Raw genomic sequence first — 21,011 nt, forward strand, 5'->3', positions numbered from 1 at the left:
ACCACATAATATTCTTGTACACAAGGCAAGATGTGGGGAAAAAAGAGAAAGGCAAATGGTTGAAATAAATTTTTAAGTTTTGAAACTTAGAGAAAATACTCATATGGGGTTTAGGGTCTAGTAGTAAGAAACAGGGAAGTTTGTCCCCTTAAGGAGGGTGCATCCGCTCTTTATCCCCCTCCTCCAAAATTCAATTTCTTTTACTTTTTTTTTTTTTTTTTTTTTTTTTTGCATAAACCATTCACTTTTAGAAGGCAACAGTATTTACAACAAATATTTCTTACAAAAATCTACACAAGAATGGTCATGGGCACATTTTAAGTCAGACATATAGTGTTGGAGATATGGGAGTTGGAATAGGATGCAGTTTTGCAGATTTTGCAGCTTAGTCTGTTACGTATATGAAAACAATAATTAAGTATATGGAATGTAATGTGTGGTGCGGGTTTGTTAGGACATATCAAAGAACAGACATGACATATGAACATATGCTCATTGAATGATCATTTAGTGTGGATGCAGCCTGTCCGAACTATTGCAGGAATCTATGTGGGGCTGCAAGCAGTGAGGGTAATTGGTAGGTGGCACTGCATCTGTAGTGTCTGACAAGTTGGGAATTTGAGTCTCAAGGGAAGCATGCTCGCATAGCCAAAGTGGTAAAGGCGACTGCTCAGGTAAAGCAGGAAGACCGGGTTCAAGTCCCAGACCAGCACAAATTTTCACTTGTCACAACTGAATTTTTTTCAATGCCGATTGCAGCTGAGGAAGGAATTTCAGTTTCATCATGTATATGGAAATATTGTGTGTATTTTAAACTTTATGAAATTTCTTGTACACTCAATATTGTTGAAGTCAGGCATAGGTGTCCAACAATGAAAATGCAAAGTTCTCCTTCCCATTCAGTGACTGTTCCCCTACCACTGTTGCTGATCTTTTTCCACACCCATTCCCAGTTTAGTTCAGTTTATGTTGTGAACTTATTAAAGCTGTGTGGAACAGTTCAGTTTATAGTGTTTCTTCTTTCTTTCTTTTCTTTTCTGTGGGCTGAGAGAAGACTAATGCTGGACCCTATCACTTGTTTTACTTGTGATAAATCTGTTTTGAAATAAGACACTTGGAAACTGATACATATCAGCTAAGAATGGAAGTACGAGGCTCATACTGTTTTACAAAACATTGGAGTGATTGAAGACCATAAGGTATGTTGATGAGAAAATACATTAAGAAATGCAATGTAAAAAAACTAATTAATCAGTCTTTCCTTCTCATCCCCTCCAGTAAGCCTCTCTTGACCTAGGTGACTTTTCTAAACTGTACCCCTTCCCGTAAACCTCTCCAGTCCTTTTACTTCACCCGTCTTCCTTCCTCTTCAACTCTTCCACCAGAAGGAGCCACTGGCTCCAAAACCTTGTGAAAGTTAAATCCTTTTGAGTGTGTGTTCCCCTGCCACCACCTGGTGAGTAGATCTTTTTATCTGTCCATTTACATTTAATTAGTCAGAGAGCTGCACAAATAGATGATAGAAGTATAAGAACATCTTTGTCTCGTCCATTCAATTTCAAAAAGACTTTCATATGTACTGGAAAAGTGACTTAGAGCCAGCGAGGAAAAAAACTTCATAAACATCGTGAAAGGTTTGAAGTTTGTTCTTTAGCTCTGAAACACATTGCTTGAGAAAGAAGAGAAACACCATTATGATTTTGGTGAAAAGGTTGTTGAATACATCCACAGTGTTTACTGTTTAGTAGCTGCAGTAGCCTGTTATCACTAAGATTGCTATGCTAAATTAGTATTAAACCACTCCTCTGTCTGAAAAAGAGGCCACCCTCATTATACCAACTTTCAAGAAGTACGCAATTTTGTAGACCCTTCAGAGGAATTTGACAGAAGATCTGGATCATGGTTTTCTGTTAATATTTACACACAACAGCTTATCTGTTCAGCAGATATTGTGGTATTTTAGTTGTCACATATATGATGATTTTAAATGTATATAAAGACAATAATTGTTTATTAATTCTAAAATAATTCTTAATTTGAATGAGAAATTAACATTAAGGTACATAACACTGAACAAAAAATTGTATAGCAAAATTGTTTAGAAACAGTAAATGTGAGTTTTAAAAGCAATGTCACTGTTTTCTTTTTTCCTTCTCCTTTGTTTACCTTTAGACGTCAGTACTAACATTTATGTACTACAAATACGTTTCTCCAAGTATAAAAGGCAAGTAGTTGAGGAGAAAGATTTAACTGACGTAAAACCGAAGTTGAAAATTATGCCAAATTCACTGGTTAAAAGACTTTTAATCTTCCAGATAGAATGTCTTGAAAACTGTTTATCTTGCTTAAAACCAAAAACTGGAAAGTCCAAGATGGAATAAGAACAATATTATAATGAAATGCATAGAGTGCTGCTCATCATATAGAGGAGATGTTGAGTCACAGACAGGCACACGCCTTCTTCTGAAGTAAAACAAAGACACACACACACACACACACACACACACACACACACACACGTCTACTGCATCTGGCCATACAGTGTGGTCACGTGTGTGTCCAAGTTGAACTTCTGTGAATGTGTATGCATGTGTGTTTTTTACTTCACAAGAAGGCCTTTTGGCCGAAAGCTAAAAAGTATAGCAGTCTTTTCATTGTGCCTGGTTGCAACTCAATGTCTCCTTTATATGGCAAGTAGCAATCTATAATTTTTGTAATATTATCTTCCTTAAAACATGCATATGACCTCCTTTGAGAAGAATTTCACTGGAATTATTTCTTGACATAACAGATGTCTCCAAAAAATAGACCATTTTTGTAAAAATTGAAGAAAGTAAAAAATTGAATTAAGGGAAGCAGGAGGAGGATGCTCACCCAATAGGGGAGGGAACTTGCCTGTTCTTACTACATCCCCTGCATGTGTTTTTCAACACTTTCAAAACTTTATACATCACTTACATCATTTTTACTCATTTGCCTGGGTATTTCCCATCCTTACTCCACCCCTGCTCCAAGCCCCTTGCCTCTTGGCTTATATCGCTGCAACAGGCATAGGTGCAAGATGTGTCCAATACATCCACTATCTGCTCCAGTCCGGTCACATGCATCTCCTATTCCATCAAAGGCAGGGCTACCTGTGAAAGCAGCCATATAATCTACAAACTAAGCTGCAATCACTATGCTGCTTTCTATGTGGACATGACAACTAACAAGCTGTATATCCACAAGAGACAGCTGGACCGGCCAGCTGCTGAACATACCACCCAAGACAATGTGCTTCAATTCAATGACTGCTTAACAGCCTAAGCCATATGGTCCCTCCCACCAACACTAGCTTTACTGAAATGTGCACATGGAAACACTCTCTGCAGTACGTTCTATGTTCCCCTAGCTCCCCCTGGCCTCAACCTTTGTGTCTTTTCCTCCTCTTCTCCTCTCCCCCCCCCCTTCCCTCCTCCCCCCCCCCCTTTCCCCAAACTGCTCAGCTACACCTAGCAGCCCCACCACATCCCTACATCCCTGCACACTCCCACAAACAGCACTACAGATTCCCCCACCCTTACCCTACCATACCATACCATACCATACCACCTCCTCCCCGCCTCATGCCACCTCCTTACTCCCACAACCCACAGCAGACTGATGTCTGCTTCAGGAACAGTTGCAGTCTGCTGTCTTGCCACAGTGGACAATGACAGTGATCATACGTGTCTGTGTTATGCTCATGTGAATATGTGTTTTTCTAGTATGGAAGGGGGCTTTTTTACTGACAGCTGATATGTATAGCTGTCTTTCCATTCTGTGTATCTGCTACGCAATGCCTCCTCTATAGTGTGAGTAGCAGTCTACTTTTTCCATAATGATTTTGTAAGGTTTTATTTATGGAAATGAGGATAGCTTGATATTAGTGGGGAAATTGGTGTTTCAAATCTCTTAGTCTCTAGCCGTAAGTTACCTGCTAATCATACCACTCACACAAAACGAATGTGTGATTTATATCACATGTACTATATCTCTTCACTTTATGTTCAGAGGAGTGGTTGAATATACTGAAATTTACAATAAGTGAGAATTTACTGTTTACGCACCCTTTTTTGAGGAGGTCTACACACTAGTTTTATTGGATGCCTTGGAATGATGACATCTTGTGAAAAGTATTGAAGTTCCATTTCACTGGTGCTGAATAACCATGTGCATTAGGTTTGTAATATGAATGCCATTGTTCCTCCCTACTGCTGGGGTAGTGAGAGTTTATGTTGCACTAAACAAGTCAGGAACGTTCTGGAAGAATGTAAATACTTTATTCATAAAGGAGATCACCGACCAAAAAGCAGAAGTGTTGAGGCATCATACACAAAAACTTTCTAGATTTCGGAGTAAATCCTCTCTTGAGTTAGAGTACAAATATACTATGTAGGAAGGGGTGTGTGTGTGTGTGTGTGTGTGTGTGTGTGTGTGTGTGTGTTTGTTTTGGGGGAGGGGGGTGCTCTGTAGTGAGTGGTCTCCTTTAATCATAAAGTATTTACCAAACAAGTCAGATACGATCCAGATCTTGTTAGATAAACTAGAAAATTTACATGATGGCCATTATCTCTGCAGTAAACACCAATGTGTAATGAAGAAGGGTCCATGGCTATTCTGTTAACAGTCATTTTCTGTGCTTCCCAGAACACATATAGAAAAGTACCTTAGTAAAAAGCAGTGAACAAAAATCCTACCATCTCATTCCTTGTGTACAAGACCAACTATTTCCTTATCCGTAAAAGAAGGAATCATGTGAACTTGCACAGCACCCTCTAAGATTACCCATATGCCACCCTACTTACAGACTATCTGGAGGAAACATCTACTGTCACACCCAACATCCTGAACTACTTAGCTGATTCAGATTTAGTGACAATATATTTAGGAAAGGTGGTCTTGGCAAGATACACTGTCCTCTTTCCTCCCAATCCCAAAGTGATATGTGAAATATTTTAGTTGAAACTCTTCTCATCAAGACAATTTCTTTGAAGCTGAGCTCCACCTCTCTGATGGCTCCATATTAAGCCAAGGAATCACAAACAATTTGCCCATTTTAATAAATGCCACTCCTTTGATCTGAAACAGGTTTCACATACATTGTTATAATCCACACTTAAAATCTGCATTGATGAGCAATTCTTCTTCCCACGTTCTTGAAGGAATTTTCAGTGCCATCACAAGCATGTGCTGTCCAAACTTATTCCACAATATGTTCTGTGCCATATCCTTTTCTATTGCATGTATTCCAATCACGGCCATTAACCATCCATAAGGAGCACTCTGCTCATTCCACATTACCAACATGAACAACAGCTGAACCACATCCATCAGGACTACTACTACCTTGCATCATGTCTTACAAGAAAGAATATTTTCTCCAAAACCCTTTATGCCTCTTCCCCAAAATGATATTCCATTAGCCACACAACCTACAAAATATCCAGTTTCATTTTTATGCCACTCTTCCATCCATACTCTAGCCAGGAAAGTGATATCCATGAGAAAGACAAGTCCAAGCTCTGACTCGTGCTTTCCCCCATACATTATGTCCTAATACTGCCATACCACTAATCTACCCTATTTCTCTTAAAGGTAAACTTGTGTGAATGCAGCCACAACATACATTAACTCACTGTTAACTCACTGCAACAACAGCATGGTTTCCCAGTCTTTGGTGAATAATTGTGTTTTTTGGAAGCCACTGGTTGCATTCCTGTCACAATGTAGCTCGTTATGTATTATCTTTAACGTCATAACCTTTGTGAACAGCTGTATCATAGTCAATAATATGAAATAATAATTCACGGAAAGTTCCGGTTGAGAAGTTAATCAACATGCATGCAGCCAAATAACATGTCAGGTACACCAAAATCATAAGAAACATATAAAAAGGAATTAAAGATCAAGTAAGGGAAAAATTCTTACTCTGGTAAGAATAAATGTGTCCAGCTGCTTGGCGAAAGAAGAATTTCTTTAACATCATCAACAGACAAAGTTGCATCAGGTAATTCAGAAATTCTTAAACTAATTATGCGTTCAAAATGAGGCTGTTTCTTAACCACAAGTCTCTCAGCCTTACTCCACAGTTCTTTTGGTACATTTTTGTCACACCAAGAAAATTCTGAACATGCAGCTTTGAGGATTAGTTGTGACTTGGCACAGGCTGCAAATAATTCTCTCATCCAAAGTGCTGCAACCCTCTGCTGGTGTTGTTCTAACTGTATATCTGCAGTTGCCGAGGCAAGTCGACACAGAAGTGTAGGTAAAATATTGAGGTTCTGTTGCAACAAGTTTAGCATAGGGCTCCAGATTTCAATTAACCATGGTGCTAGATGATCAGACTCATCTGAAAATAATTAATTATTCTTTTAGTTCTCATGAGCAACTAAACACATGTATGGTATTAAAAATAAAGTTCAAGCATCAAATAGGTAAACAGAAAAGGAACATGTAACAGAAAGTATAGCAATAATGCAAAAATGCTGCTCACCGCTAGCAACTCCCCATGGATGAATGTTACATAAAAACCCCTGCATTCCTACGAAATTCTTTCATCTTTAGTGAATGAAGATAGAATGCCACAGTTTGGCCTCTATTATTGATTTCTTTGAAGTAAGCTCTACAGACTGAGATGCTTTTTTGCCTAACTGTTATAACAGTGCTGTATAAGTCATGTAAGCTACTTTCCCGATTTAAACTAAACAAACATGAACAAAATAAAAATATACAATAAAGCTATGAAAACAATCTATGACCTGAAAATATTTATGGTGGTTATTTTCACATGTATGTTCTCCATCCCTGTATTTGTTCCTCACAACTTCGCAGGAGGAAACTTTGTGTACAATGGTTCTCACCAACCATGAAGTCTCAATCTATAACACTTTTCTCTTCTTTTTCTTCTTCTAATATTATTATTATTATTCCCTTTCATCTCTCTCTCTCTCTCTCTCTCTCTCTCTCTCTCTCTCTCTCTCTCTCTCACACACACACACACACACACACACACACACACACACACACACACACACACACACACCTCTTTCTGCATTGGATTCTTAGTGATGTATTTTTTTTAAGATGGTGCCTCAAATAACTTTTAAATATTTAAAAAAAATCAGAGTTCACTCCCATGAGCTGACAAAAATACCTCTTTATTACATCCAACTTTCCCTCAGACCATCAGGTATCAAAAGATATTAAAAACAGCTTACATAGCAGCATAAAACATATGGCATCAAATGGCATAAAATCCATCATAAATCAATGTTATGTATTTTACTACGTATTTGAAATATCTTCAATACCTGATGATCTGAGGGCAAACAGGTTGTAATAAAGATGTATTTATCAGCAGCTCATAGCAGTGAACTATGGCTATAAGTGTTTCCCCTCCCCCCCAAAATATTTGTTATACTGCCACACACTGATTTGCCTCTAATTTTGTCCCATACCTACAATCAATTTTTTCCCATTGACCCAGCATCCGTGGTAAATTTTCCTCAATTTTTCAACCCTTACTAGTCTTAACCCCCCCCCCCCCCCCCCCATGAACCATGGAGCTTGCCGTTGGTGGGGAGGCTTGCGTGCCTCAGCGATACAGATAGCCGTACCGTAGGTGCAACCACAACGGAGGGGTATCTGCTGAGAGGCCAGACAAACGTGTGGTTCCTGAAGAGGGGCAGCAGCCTTTTCAGTAGTTGCAAGGGCAACAGTCTGGATGATTGACTGATCTGGCCTTGTAACAATAACCAAAACGGCCTTGCTGTGCTGGTACTGCGAACGGCTGAAAGCAAGGGGAAACTACAGCCGTAATTTTTCCCGAGGGCATGCAGCTTTACTGTATGATTACATGATGATGGCGTCCTCTTGGGTAAAATATTCTGGAGGTAAAATAGTCCCCCATTCGGATCTCCGGGCGGGGACTACTCAAGAGGATGTCGTTATCAGGAGAAACAAAACTGGCGTTCTACGGATCGGAGCGTGGAATGTCAGATCCCTTAATCGGGCAGGTAGGTTAGAAAATTTAAAAAGGGAAATGGATAGGTTGAAGTTAGATATAGTGGGAATTAGTGAAGTTCGGTGGCAGGAGGAACAAGACTTCTGCTCAGGTGACTACAGGGTTATAAACACAAAATCAAATAGGGGTAATGCAGGAGTAGGTTTAATAATGAATAGGAAAATAGGAATGCGGGTAAGCTACTACAAACAGCATAGTGGACGCATTATTGTGGCCAAGATAGATACGAAGCCCACACCTACTACAGTAGTACAAGTTTATATGCCAACTAGCTCTGCAGATGACGAAGAAATTGAAGACATGTATGATGAAATAAAAGAAATTATTCGGATTGTGAAGGGAGACGAAAAGTTAATAGTCATGGGTGACTGGAATTCGAGTGTAGGAAAAGGGAGAGAAGGAAACATAGTAGGTGAATATGGATTGGGGGACAGAAATGAAAGAGGAAGCCGCCTGGTCGAATTTTGCACAGAGCACAACATAATCATAACTAACACTTGGTTTAAGAATCATGAAAGAAGGTTGTATACATGGAAGAACCCTGGAGATACTAAAAGGTATCAGATAGATTATATAATGGTAAGACAGAGATTTAGGAACCAGGTTTTAAATTGTAAGACATTTCCAGGGGCAGATGTGGACTCTGACCACAATCTATTGGTTATGACCTGTAGATTAAAACTGAAGAAACAGCAAAAAGGTGGGAATTTAAGGAGATGGGACCTGGATAAACTAAAAGAACCAGAGGTGGTACAGAGATTCAGGGAGAGCATAAGGGAGCAATTGACAGGAATGGGGGAAATAAATACAGTAGAAGAAGAATGGGTAGCTTTGAGGGATGAAGTAGTGAAGGCAGCAGAGGATCAAGTAGGTAAAAAGACGAGGGCTAGTAGAAATCCTTGGGTAACAGAAGAAATATTGAATTTAATTCATGAAAGGAGAAAATATAAAAATGCAGTAAGTGAAACAGGCAAAAAGGAATACAAACGTCTCAAAAATGAGATCGACAGGAAGTGCAAAATGGCTAAGCAGGGATGGCTAGAGGACAAATGTAAGGATGTAGAGGCCTATCTCACTAGGGGTAAGATAGATACCGCCTACAGGAAAATTAAAGAGACCTTTGGAGATAAGAGAACGACTTGTATGAATATCAAGAGCTCAGATGGAAACCCAGTTCTAAGGAAAGAAGGGAAAGCAGAAAGGTGGAAGGAGTATATAGAGGGTCTATACAAGGGCGATGTACTTGAGGACAATATTATGGAAATGGAAGAGGATGTAGATGAAGATGAAATGGGAGATATGATACTGCGTGAAGAGTTTGACAAAGCACTGAAAGACCTGAGTCGAAACAAGGCCCCCGGAGTAGACAACATTCCACTGGAACTACTGACGGTCTTGGGAGAGCCAGTCCTGACAAAACTCTACCATCTGGTGAGCAAGATGTATGAAACAGGCGAAATACCCTCAGACTTCAAGAAGAATATAATAATTCCAATCCCAAAGAAAGCAGGTGTTGACAGATGTGAAAATTACCGAACTATCAGCTTAATAAGTCACAGCTGCAAAATACTAACACGAATTCTTTACAGACGAATGGAAAAACTAGTAGAAGCCAACCTTGGGGAAGATCAGTTTGGATTCCGTAGAAACACTGGAACATGTGAGGCAATACTGACCTTACGACTTATCTTAGAAGAAAGATTAAGGAAAGGCAAACCTACGTTTCTAGCATTTGTAGACTTAGAGAAAGCTTTTGACAATGTTGACTGGAATACTCTCTTTCAAATTCTAAAGGTGGCAGGGGTAAAATACAGGGAGTGAAAGGCTATTTACAATTTGTACAGAAACCAGATGGCAGTTATAAGAGTCGAGGGACATGAAAGGGAAGCAGTGGTTGGGAAGGGAGTAAGACAGGGTTGTAGCCTCTCCCCGATGTTGTTCAATCTGTACATTGAGCAAGCAGTAAAGGAAACAAAAGAAAAATTCGGAGTAGGTATTAAAATTCATGGAGAAGAAAGAAAAACTTTGAGGTTCACCGATGACATTGTAATTCTGTCAGAGACAGCAAAGGACTTGGAAGAGCAGTTGAATGGAATGGACAGTGTCTTGAAAGGAGGATATAAGATGAACATCAACAAAAGCAAAACAAGGATAATGGAATTTAGTCTAATTAAGTCGGGTGATGCTGAGGGAATTAGATTAGGAAATGAGGCACTTAAAGTAGTAAAGGAGTTTTGCTATTTGGGGAGCAAAATAACTGATGATGGTCGAAGTAGAGAGGATATAAAATGTAGGCTGGCAATGGCAAGGAAAGCGTTTCTGAAGAAGAGAAATTTGTTATCATCGAGTATAGATTTAAGTGTCAGGAAGTCATTTCTGAAAGTATTCGTATGGAGTGTAGCCATGTATGGAAGTGAAACATGGACGATAAATAGTTTGGACAAGAAGACAATAGAAGCTTTCGAAATGTGGTGCTACAGAAGAATGCTGAAGATTAGATGGGTAGATCACATAACTAATGAGGAAGTATTGAATAGGATTGGGGAGAAGAGAAGTTTGTGGCACAACTTGACCAGAAGAAGGGATTGGTTGGTAGGACATGTTCTGAGGCATCAAGGGATCACCAATTTAGTATTGGAGGGCAGCGTGGAGGGTAAAAATCGTAGAGGGAGACCAAGAGATGAATACACTAAGCAGATTCAGAAGGATGTGGGTTGCAGTAGGTACTGGGAGATGAAAAGGCTTGCACAGGATAGAGTAGCATGGAGGGCTGCATCAAACCAGTCTCAGGACTGAAGACCACAACAACAACAACACTAGTCTTACTCCAACCCTTTCCTCTCTTCTGTCAGGATAGGGAACCCTTAGTACCAAAATACAGCATTTTTTTGTATTTACTTTTTCACATGTGTCCATCTGCTTTTTCTTAAGGTTTCCTCTACCCAAAAAATAAGTGATGAAGTTCAAGAATACCACTTGACAACCAATATTAAATAATTAAAATGTTTGTAAACAATACCTGTGCTATCCGCTGTGAACATGTTCCATATACCAGCAGGTGGTATAAATACCTGACCACTCAGTAAATAGTCAACAGCTTTGTCACGTATGACAGGTGAACACTTATTCCTTTTGATGTAGTTTAACAACTTTTTCTCCAAACTTTCTGCTGCATTTTTGAGAGGCATCAATTCATCTGCATTCACTATACCTTTAGGCTGCTTCTTTTTACTTGTATTAGCAAGAAATGTTTCAACTTCGTTCCTTGCTCCTCTAAATCCTGCATCTTTAATAGCTGTAATCTGCTTCAAAAACTTCCTGGAAAAGAAAAAAAATCTGCAATTTTGGAATATTGAGCTCTCGTTCCTGTGGATGTAGAAAAATGATAATGAACTAAAGATTGGTCCACCTTTTTGATAGCACAAAATTACTTTTTTGCTTTACTACCCAAATACATTTCACCACAGTTAAGACATCCTCAGTAGGCTTTTCTCTTATAATTTTCCTGACATACATACATACAGATTTTATTTAGGTTAGGAAATATGTTACATCAGATTTTGTTGTTATTTAGATTACCTGTGTACATGGCACATTGCATGTGTCCTGTGGCTGCCAAAAGGAATCAGGCACAGGTCTAAATTAATATGGCATGTCATCTACAGACATATGGGACATTAGGATATCATCTACACTGAATTATTGTTTATAAAACAGCCTTTAAAATATATATTCCAGCAAAAAATCATGTCATATGCTACTTTTTGGCCTTTGTTGCATTTGGTTTGTATTTGTGTGCCAAACACGTTTTTGTTGTTTTTGTGTGGTTAGAATTACCTGTGGACATCGGTAAAAATTTGTGAGGCTTTAGTAAGTACAACTACCTGGTGTGGGTTGTAATTCATGGATTATGTTTTGTACTTTAACAGCATTTATTCATGTTTTCTCCTGCTCGTTTGTGAATTCTATGTCTTGTTATGTTATTGTGGTTTTGACACACATTTCACAGAACAATTTACATTTTTGATGTGCTTTTGACGGTCATTTGTTTCACAGTTTTGTTTCAAATTGATGGCCATAAATTCTGTATTTGTTCCAATGGTTTTCATTCAGAGAGAGAGAGAGAGAGAGAGAGAGAGAGAGAGAGAGAGAGAGAGAGATAAGAGTTTTTGATATTTCATTTAAGGCACTGTATAGTGTTTTGTTGCAGAGTAATGTGTGATCATTGATGCCTTTATTGCCCTGAGTGACAGCTTTTTGGATGTCCTAGTTTTCTTCTACTGTTAAAAAATGTACAAATAATACTGCATTTTAGGGTCTGGTGGTCTGTTTCTGTGCCACTGGGTTGGTGGCTGTTTTTCATGTGGTGGTTTGTAAATCTGTAATGTGTGCTGTCACTTTTCAGTGCTCTTAAATGTTCTGAGTATCTTACGCTGAAATTTCTACATGTTTGTCCACTATATACTTAATCACAGTCTTTGCAGGTCAGGAGGTATATACTTGCCTTGTTGAATTTTTCTATGGTGATATACACGTGAAAAATATTAAAGTGTGTACACAGCTATTTTATTCCACCTAGAGCCTATCGCTACTACAGGTGTCATTTAAACTTTTGTTCACATGAACTAGTACATTCTTCAAAACCAGTTATGTTTATTGAACCATTAACTTTTTTGAAAACTCATGATCTGCACAACAGCTATATGCACAGTATCTTTGTACTAACCCACTGGGCTCACGTAAGTTCGATTTCTCTTCTTTCTTTGTTTTTTTTTTCCTGTTTTTACTGTCTTCCATCTTCTACCTTTGTTGTTCTGTCCATGTTTTTCATATTTTATTATTTCTTGTCTCAAAAGCCTTCTAAATTTACTATTTTATTCTTAAAAATACTCATTTCTAACTCTTGGATGTTGTTTCTTTCTGGTTCTTTTCATATTTCTGATATTTGTGATATTGTTGACTTATTTTTCTAGAACTACACGCATTTTTGTTTTGTAAGCCTGTTGTCATTCGTTTGGAGACATATTCAAATAAGGTTAACCTTTGCTTTGCCATTACTTCTGATATTTTCTATATTTTTGGTAAATATCCACATTACTTCTCATTTTCAACCTTCTCTGGTTTGAATTGCACCCATTATTTTTCCAATAATTTGTCTTTCAAGTTTCTCTACTCTGTCCATTGTTAAGAATTCACATGCATATTAACATTCTGGTCTTAGCACTGTAGCACAGTGTTTTAATTTTATATTCCTAGATAATTAGTTCTTGTTGCAATATTTTTAGTAAAACCATGCATGCTTTACATTTATTAACTTTTACATCTATTGTAAATTTTCCTAGTGCTTTCTACTGAGCAGTTTCACCACGATATTTCAATTTACTAACTCATTATTTTACCTTTATGTGATTTTATGAATTTTTTTATATTTGTCATGAATTTTGTTTTTTCAGCCGAAATGCTGAGAACAATTCTTTCCAGAAGATTTATCGAAGTACCTGGTTCTGTAAGATTTTCTGATAGTACCGCAAAAGTCACACAATTTACATTAATTCCATTTGAATTCCTTCCCAAAATTATTTGTTCAATTCGGTGACCTTTTCAACTCCATATTCCAGATACTTAAATTTTTTTTTGCTAACAGTTAAACACTAAAGGTGATAAGCCATTTTCTTGTCCAACACTAGTTTTTATTTCAAATGGCTGAGATAATTCTCACATACATTTCAACTTAAATAATGTGTGCCAATTTGCCTTAACATAAAATTCTCTACTAATTTTATGTACTTTTTCTCTGACTACAGATTCCAATGATTTCTTGGAATCAATGACTTATACTGTTATAGATTTGCTGGTTAACACAATGTGACAAATTACTGATTTTAAATGAAAAATCTGTTCTGTGCATGATCATCTCTTTGAAATACCACACTCATATTCTCCCAGTTATTTGTCAAAAGTTTCTTCAGCTCTGTTCATGACAATTTTTGAAAACATTTTATAAGCCACTAGTATTATATAACTGGCACTCCTCTGCTGACAATTTGTTTGTTTCCCTTTTTCTGTAGTGATTTGAGTAATAATATTTTCTGCTCTTCTGGTATCTTGTCAGTTTTCCAAATGTTTTCAAAAGGCAGTGTAGATCTTTTATAGTCTCTGGTTCTTATCATTTCAACAATTCTGCTAAAATTGAGTTTTCACCACTTGCTTTGTTGTTTTTAGAAGTTGCCTTTGTTAATTTCTAGCTCTGTTAGAGGAAATTGAGATTTTCCTGTGTCTGAAAATTCTAATTTACCTGTTGGAACTGGACAGTCAAAGAGTCTGTCAAAATGTCTTGCTGAAATATAAATTATTCAATCCTAATTTTGCATTTTCACTTTTGAAAAAAATACTTAGCCCTTGATACCATTAAGCCCACGTTTCAAGGACTGGTAAAAATTTTAAAATTATCAAAAGTTTTTTTGATTTTATGGATTACTTTTGATGTTTCTTTTCTCAGTTGTCTCTACTGCTCTAGGTGATTGTTTTGTTTTTGAACATCTCACTTTCTCAATCTATTAGCTCTGTATTCTGGTCTTGTTCACACTCATCACTCTACCATGTATTATTTTCATTTTTAGATAGTCCTAAAGCTTCCTCTGCCACTTTAGTGATTTTAGTCTCGAGTTCTTGACAATCACATTTTCAGTTGTCTCTATTTCTTCTCTAAATTTTTCTATATTTTCTTATATACAATCAGTTCTACTGGAGCTGTATCTGCTTACTTTCTGGATTTTCTTTTTGTTTTAAATGTGAGAAACTGAGTTTCAGTCTGGTTAGAGACAGAATGATCTGAATCAAATCCTCCCTTTCTGATCACTTTAATACTCATATGTTCCTGTGAAAATGTGTGGACACCAGTTTTAACTAGAATATTTTATACAAACTGATCAGTCTTTTATTACTGTTTATTTTTAAGTGTGCTCGATATTCTACTATTGTAATGTCTCTTGCAGCGGTCTCTCCGCGATATTTTCAGAAATTTTATAAATTATATAACTCAGTACATATCTCGAAATATCTCTTCTTATCTTACCGATTATCAATGCAAAGTAGTTTCAAGCCCAATTATTCCTTGGAGCGTCCATTTACTCCATTGAATAGCTTCTCTGCTATCTATGTTTTCTCTTATGAAAAGAATGAAGGAATTCTTGCCGATTAGTCGTGAAAGAAGGAGGATGTATATGTATGTATTGTTGAGCTAGTCGCCATCTTTATGATATTCTGTATGAGAAGGAATTTAATACATGAACTAAACTAAAGTAAGTGTGTTCGCGTATTATTTAACTGATAACTGATTATTATTGACAGTGTCTGCTTACTACGCTGTGTTGCACGGGATCAGTGGGGAACGTCTGATTTACACTGGATGAACCTGCCGTTTTGTATGCTCAAGATATCCAGTTACTTCAAATAAATAGGCTAACACGGTCTTACCAGCAGATCTCCAGTCTTCCCCATGTGATCACCGAAAGTTAATAATTATTACAAATGTTTCCAGGAGATCAACTGACAATTTTTGTCGCACCGAGACTTCGAAATTGCTTCACTGCCTTACGGAATTTAAGTTAAGCTCAATTTAATCAGGATAGAACAGTATTGAACTGTGTGAATGTGATAAGCCTGCTTTGTGAATGAAAATTCCCTTAACATACGCATGGTTTTACTATCCTGATCAGTGAAGCTAAATCAGGCCGGTGTGAGAGAGGTTTTTAAATTTTAGATACACAAAAAAAATATTAAACTATGACAGTCTCAAATTTCCTGTTTTTCACAATGTGTGCATTAGTGTCACCAAGCAGTATTTTAGTACAGACTGTAATGAAGCGGCATATAGTTGTTATTAAAAATCATGATTTTCAATAACTTCTAGAAGCTGCAAATCCCTAAAATAATCTTACCATTTCCGTTCCGGTCCCTTATTAAGTCCTTGTTCTGAAAGTTAATCTACACATTCAGGCTAAACCTGTAATCTTGTGCTTCCACCAATCATCTGTGTAAGCTACAGCAATGGAAACTCAAGAGAAAAAGTGACAACTATCACAAATTCTCTTATGAGATATTAATGTTGAGCTGTCTCCAACCTACTGGTTGATTTTAACACCACAGTGCTTCATGCCCTCATTTTCCTCACTTGTGAAAAACTCTTCCCACCTCTCCCCACCCCACTACCTCCAACCAATCAGCTTTCAGGGAAAATGAGTTGATCACTTAATTCAAGCCATAAAAGAAGTCTTCTTTTCCCATATTCACTGAGCAAGAAAAAGTTGAAACTTGTGTCAACTATTGGAAAAACTCTCATGACCAAGTAGAGGCAAAATTCTGGACATTTTAATTTGCAGTCATCAAGCCACAGTCTTTGTTAATATATAGTTTCCAATGTATAAACCACTGCTTGAAATATTAAGCAATAGAAGTTTACAAAAGGTTTCACTCAAAACTTGTAAAAGGAAAGGTTTCTTGTTAACTGCATTTAGGTTGGTCAGTGTCATGGTTACCAATGACTGTATCAAGTCAAGAGGAGTGAGAATAAAACATGTAAAATCTTTGTTTTCAGAATGTTATGAAAATAGTAAAAGCCATAAAATAAAATATTTCAACTTACAATCCGATAAAATGTAGGCGTATTTCAAATACTTCAATCTGTTTATCAGGGGTATGTGGCTGGCTGATCACAAGTATTTTTTTAAAAATATTCCTTGCAGATAGACTGGCATACCAAAACTCCATTCATTCATCTGACTCATGTCCATTCAGCCTGCAAACATTCATAACATTTGAAAGACTATACTGATCAGAATTATATGTAATCAGTTCCATGTTTATGTTATCAGTGCCCAGCAACTTTTTCCTTTTTTTTTCATGGATCACTTTTTGCAGCTCTTCAATTATCATCAAATCAACACAGTCATTGGTATTGGTGTTTATTTCTGGTCCTTCTTCATTATCAGTCCATAAACATTTAAAGTACTGTAACCATTGGGTCAATCGATATGAAGTGGTCCAGGGATGGTTGCTTGCCCATTTTCAAATGTTTGAATTTCTTTATATGTAATTGCCCTATATTTGAGAAGTTCAAAACAGTTTTTTAAAATAATTTATCTTGTACCTTTACTGGATGGCGGCCATTTTTATTTGTAGGCATGCGGCAATTTTTCAGTCTGGAGACATCAGCGAAAATTTGAATATATCTGCACTGGGTTAAGTTGCAACATTGCAATTGACATGATTGTTTTAGAAAAGTGTTGTCTACAACATTAGCTATTACACAAAATACCCTAAATTCAAAAATAACCAGTCAAAATTACCTCCAAAGTTTGGTATCCAAATTTTCAAAAATCCACTTTTTAGGCCCAAAAATAACAAACAAGGAGTGATTTATGGGAGTATTTTTTTCCTGTAGTTAGATATCATACACTACCAGCCTCATATACAGCAGGAACACTTACAAATGTTTCCTGAATTTTTGAAATTTGAAAATTTTCATTTTTTGTAAAGTTTGGGGTTAGTTATCTCAGGTGGGACTGAATACAAAAATGATTTTTGCACAGTTTGTACACCTATATGAGTGCAATGTACTGTAAAAATTTCAGCATTGACATGTGACTGAACAAAGATATAAATTTTTGAAAATGAGGAAATAATTCACATTACTCTACTACTGATGTTGCCTATTCATATGTGATATTAGCAGGATATAATCAATTATTATTGAAGCAAGGTAGTGAATTATATACAAAAAGTGGAAACATCGCCGAAATTAACATTTATAATATTTTAACATACTTAAACATTTTCAATTAACATCCTCTTCCGGTCACCTGAGGGTTAAGAAAAGCTGCTTTTCTTTATCTATATAGCAGCGCAGTCTGAACTCTAGGGTTTCTTAGGATTCTGTCAATTTCATTGGGGTCATTTCCAGTTACAGTAGAGGAAGATGAGAAACATTTGACATTAAACATATTTTCCATCATGATTTTAATCCATGGCTACAGTTGCAGTAGCACTCGGATAGAGTATAGCATCAATAATGTCAGCATCATAACATTGCTGTAGTGGTGGCTAAAGCAAAAAAGGCAGATTTCATGCAAAGTAAAAGATGAAAGAAACTGTAATTTACCAGTAAAATAACCACCTCACAGTCAAAAATTAAAATTTTCTAGCTCATTGTCACCTTTATATTAATCAAAATTTGTTCAGAATTTATCATAATTAATTGTAAATATCTAGTGAACTAAGGACATTTCCGCCATAGTTCTGGAAGTCCAACTACAACTGGTCACTAAACATTTGCTGGATGGCACTCAATCTTACTACCTATATTATTGGCCATTAAGGGCATCCCTTTCCTTAGTCATTGATTAATGATGGCGCAAATCCACATATGACTGAGTAAGGTACCTGTTTGTTCAAACAAATTCAAGATACCTGTTTATTCAAATATCTTATGACGAGGGTATTCTACACAGCTTAAGTAGGAATTGAGGTAGCTGATTATGTAGCTAATTGTAACATACAGAACCTGTACAGTGACTGTCATTTTGGTTGCGCAGCACGAGACGTGGGACTTAGGGAAAGTAGGAAAGGTGTGGACGGGGCCTAATAAGTTACTGTTGGTTGCACAGAAAAAACACATTTTATTTTTAAAAAACAACAAACTCTCAACAATCTTATTTTTAAAAATTTTACTACACTGGCAGCTGAAAGCCTTATTAGAAGAATTGCAAGTTATTGTCGGCTGAAGGCCACAAGCAATGTTACACACAATCAACAGCTGAAGGCCTGATTAAGAAGGTCCAAAATTATTCAGCGGCTGAAGGCCAGAAGCAATTTCAAAAATACACAATGGCTGAAGGCCTGATATACCAATAAGGTGGACAATTACACGTTAAAAATACGAAAAACCCTTTTAACAATTTTAATAACTGTCATAAGTTACAGTTACAGTTGAAGGCCTTGTAAAGACAGAACTGAAACTATTCGTCGACTGAAAACCACAGTCAATGTCAATTAATGGCTGCAGGCCAAAATTACAAGTGGGGATGGCAATAACATGTTACAACATTAGGGTAAATTTAAAACAATTATGACAACTTGTTCAAGTAAGACAGAGTGATCGACAGACAGTGCTCCCTGGATCGACCTGAGGAAGGTGACTACAGCTCTGTAAGTTGCGAGACAGGCAACCAAGAGTTGTACTCACGTAACAGGATGGCAACTCACACTAGGGGTAGCTTAAGTGCCGACCAACTGGCTAACCCCTCGCTGGTCCATCGGAAGCCGAACTGAATTCCATTCTTAACACCTCTCCAAATCCAGTACGGAGACAGCATTAAAATAACTGCCCATTCAGAAGCACAAGATACGCACCAACAACTCACAATACTAAAATCAGTCACCGTGAAATGAACCCAGATGAATAATATTGGCACAAAAACAGAGAAGCCAGAAGCGGTCAGAAAACCAAATCCTCATCATCCGCTGCGACGGCCGACCGAATGACCAACCGACGGTTGTTTCCACTCACGTCAGGCACAGAAAAGATCCCAGTTTAAATTGTCAACTTACAACTTATTGCCATGCGACAGGCGGGCGGACACACACACACACACACACACACACACACACACACACACACACACACACACACACACACACACACAGAGAGAGAGAGAGAGAGAGAGAGAGAGAGAGAGAGAGAGGGCGGGGGAGAGAGGAAGGGGGGGGGGGGGCAGGGAGGTGAAAGTTGCACTACTCGAATATCACGGTCCATTCAACTAAAACTTCCTGAATCCGGTCCTTGACATAGTTGTGCACTCTCGCAACCACATCCATCTGTCGGACAGTGCATGTGTGTCACCAGCGGACGGGAGAGTACTGGCTGTCCGGCCCTGACTGCTGCTCCGTCCCAACTCAACTCCCTGGGCACACAACGACCCAGAAATACTAGAGGCCGCTCCAAAGATGGTACCACAGTAAGCACTTTCGATAAGCGCTGCTGCTGCTGCCACTCATGGACAGGCAAGGCAAGCAAATGTAGTGGCACAAGTGAACACACTAAGAAAACGAGATGCCACTATCGCTATTACAAGATACCAAGCTATGAACGACATCAACACAAGCCGCACATGGCTCACAGCAGACACAAATATTTTTTATGCAGTTATCTGCAGAATTAATGTAATTATGACAATGAACACAGTTGTCAGTTTTCGGATTATTCAAATAGATGCAATCAAAATATACTTAGTTTTCAAACTGAATTAAATGTTTATTTTAAAAACAGCTGCGCATTATTTAACTTCAAAGTGAGCAATATTTAATCGATAACCAAAATTTATCTTTGGTCTCATAGATGGATGTTTGCGTTTAATTACTCATAATGACAGCATATACACTGCATTAACAAAATCAAAATAATAATTAAATTGCAATGGAGGAGAAATCATTAACCTTGATGGTGACTAACTATCATTCAACATTTCACTGCACTCATTAACTGTAAAATAAGAAAACCAGTATCATCTGAATGTAAAGATGTCATGACACATCATAATTTTTGTACAATTCACAACAGGACTAACAATAAGCAAAAATTTATTTGTAGCTGTACTCAATTGTCATATCTTTTTCCCTTGGCCCAAGAAGTTTAGCGTAACTCACCATCTTTAACAGCATACCTGCTTGCTTGATGCTGATGGGGCATACAGTAGACCGAACAAGTTGCTTACTATTTCCATTCAAGTGTTACGAGCTTTTAATTTCATTCTTAACTTGCTCTTGAGGGAAACATCAGGTTGTGTAGCAGGATCGGTTGCCCTATTTGCACATCAGTGCTTGTAGAGCAGGATGAAATAGATAGACCTTAATTAGAGTTACTGGTCCTTAAACAGAGAACCGACTAGAGGTGATAACATATTAGACCTTG

At 37.5% G+C, this 21,011-nt stretch overlaps 1 protein-coding gene across 1 annotated transcript in view; it reads right to left on the reverse strand.

The window, feature by feature from the left end:
• LOC126482145 (uncharacterized) overlaps nt 1-21,011 on the reverse strand; it is a 111,913-nt gene that overhangs the window by 16,831 nt on the left and 74,071 nt on the right. Inside the window, exons 6-7 of the mRNA XM_050106125.1 lie at nt 11,064-11,362; nt 5,950-6,370 (exon numbers count right to left, since the gene is read on the reverse strand). Of these exons, the coding sequence (XP_049962082.1) occupies nt 5,950-6,370; nt 11,064-11,362 (720 nt within the window). The remainder of the gene's footprint in view (nt 1-5,949; nt 6,371-11,063; nt 11,363-21,011) is intronic.

This window comes from Schistocerca serialis, chromosome 1 (genome assembly GCF_023864345.2).
Source record: "Schistocerca serialis cubense isolate TAMUIC-IGC-003099 chromosome 1, iqSchSeri2.2, whole genome shotgun sequence".
NCBI lineage: Eukaryota > Metazoa > Arthropoda > Insecta > Orthoptera > Acrididae > Schistocerca > Schistocerca serialis.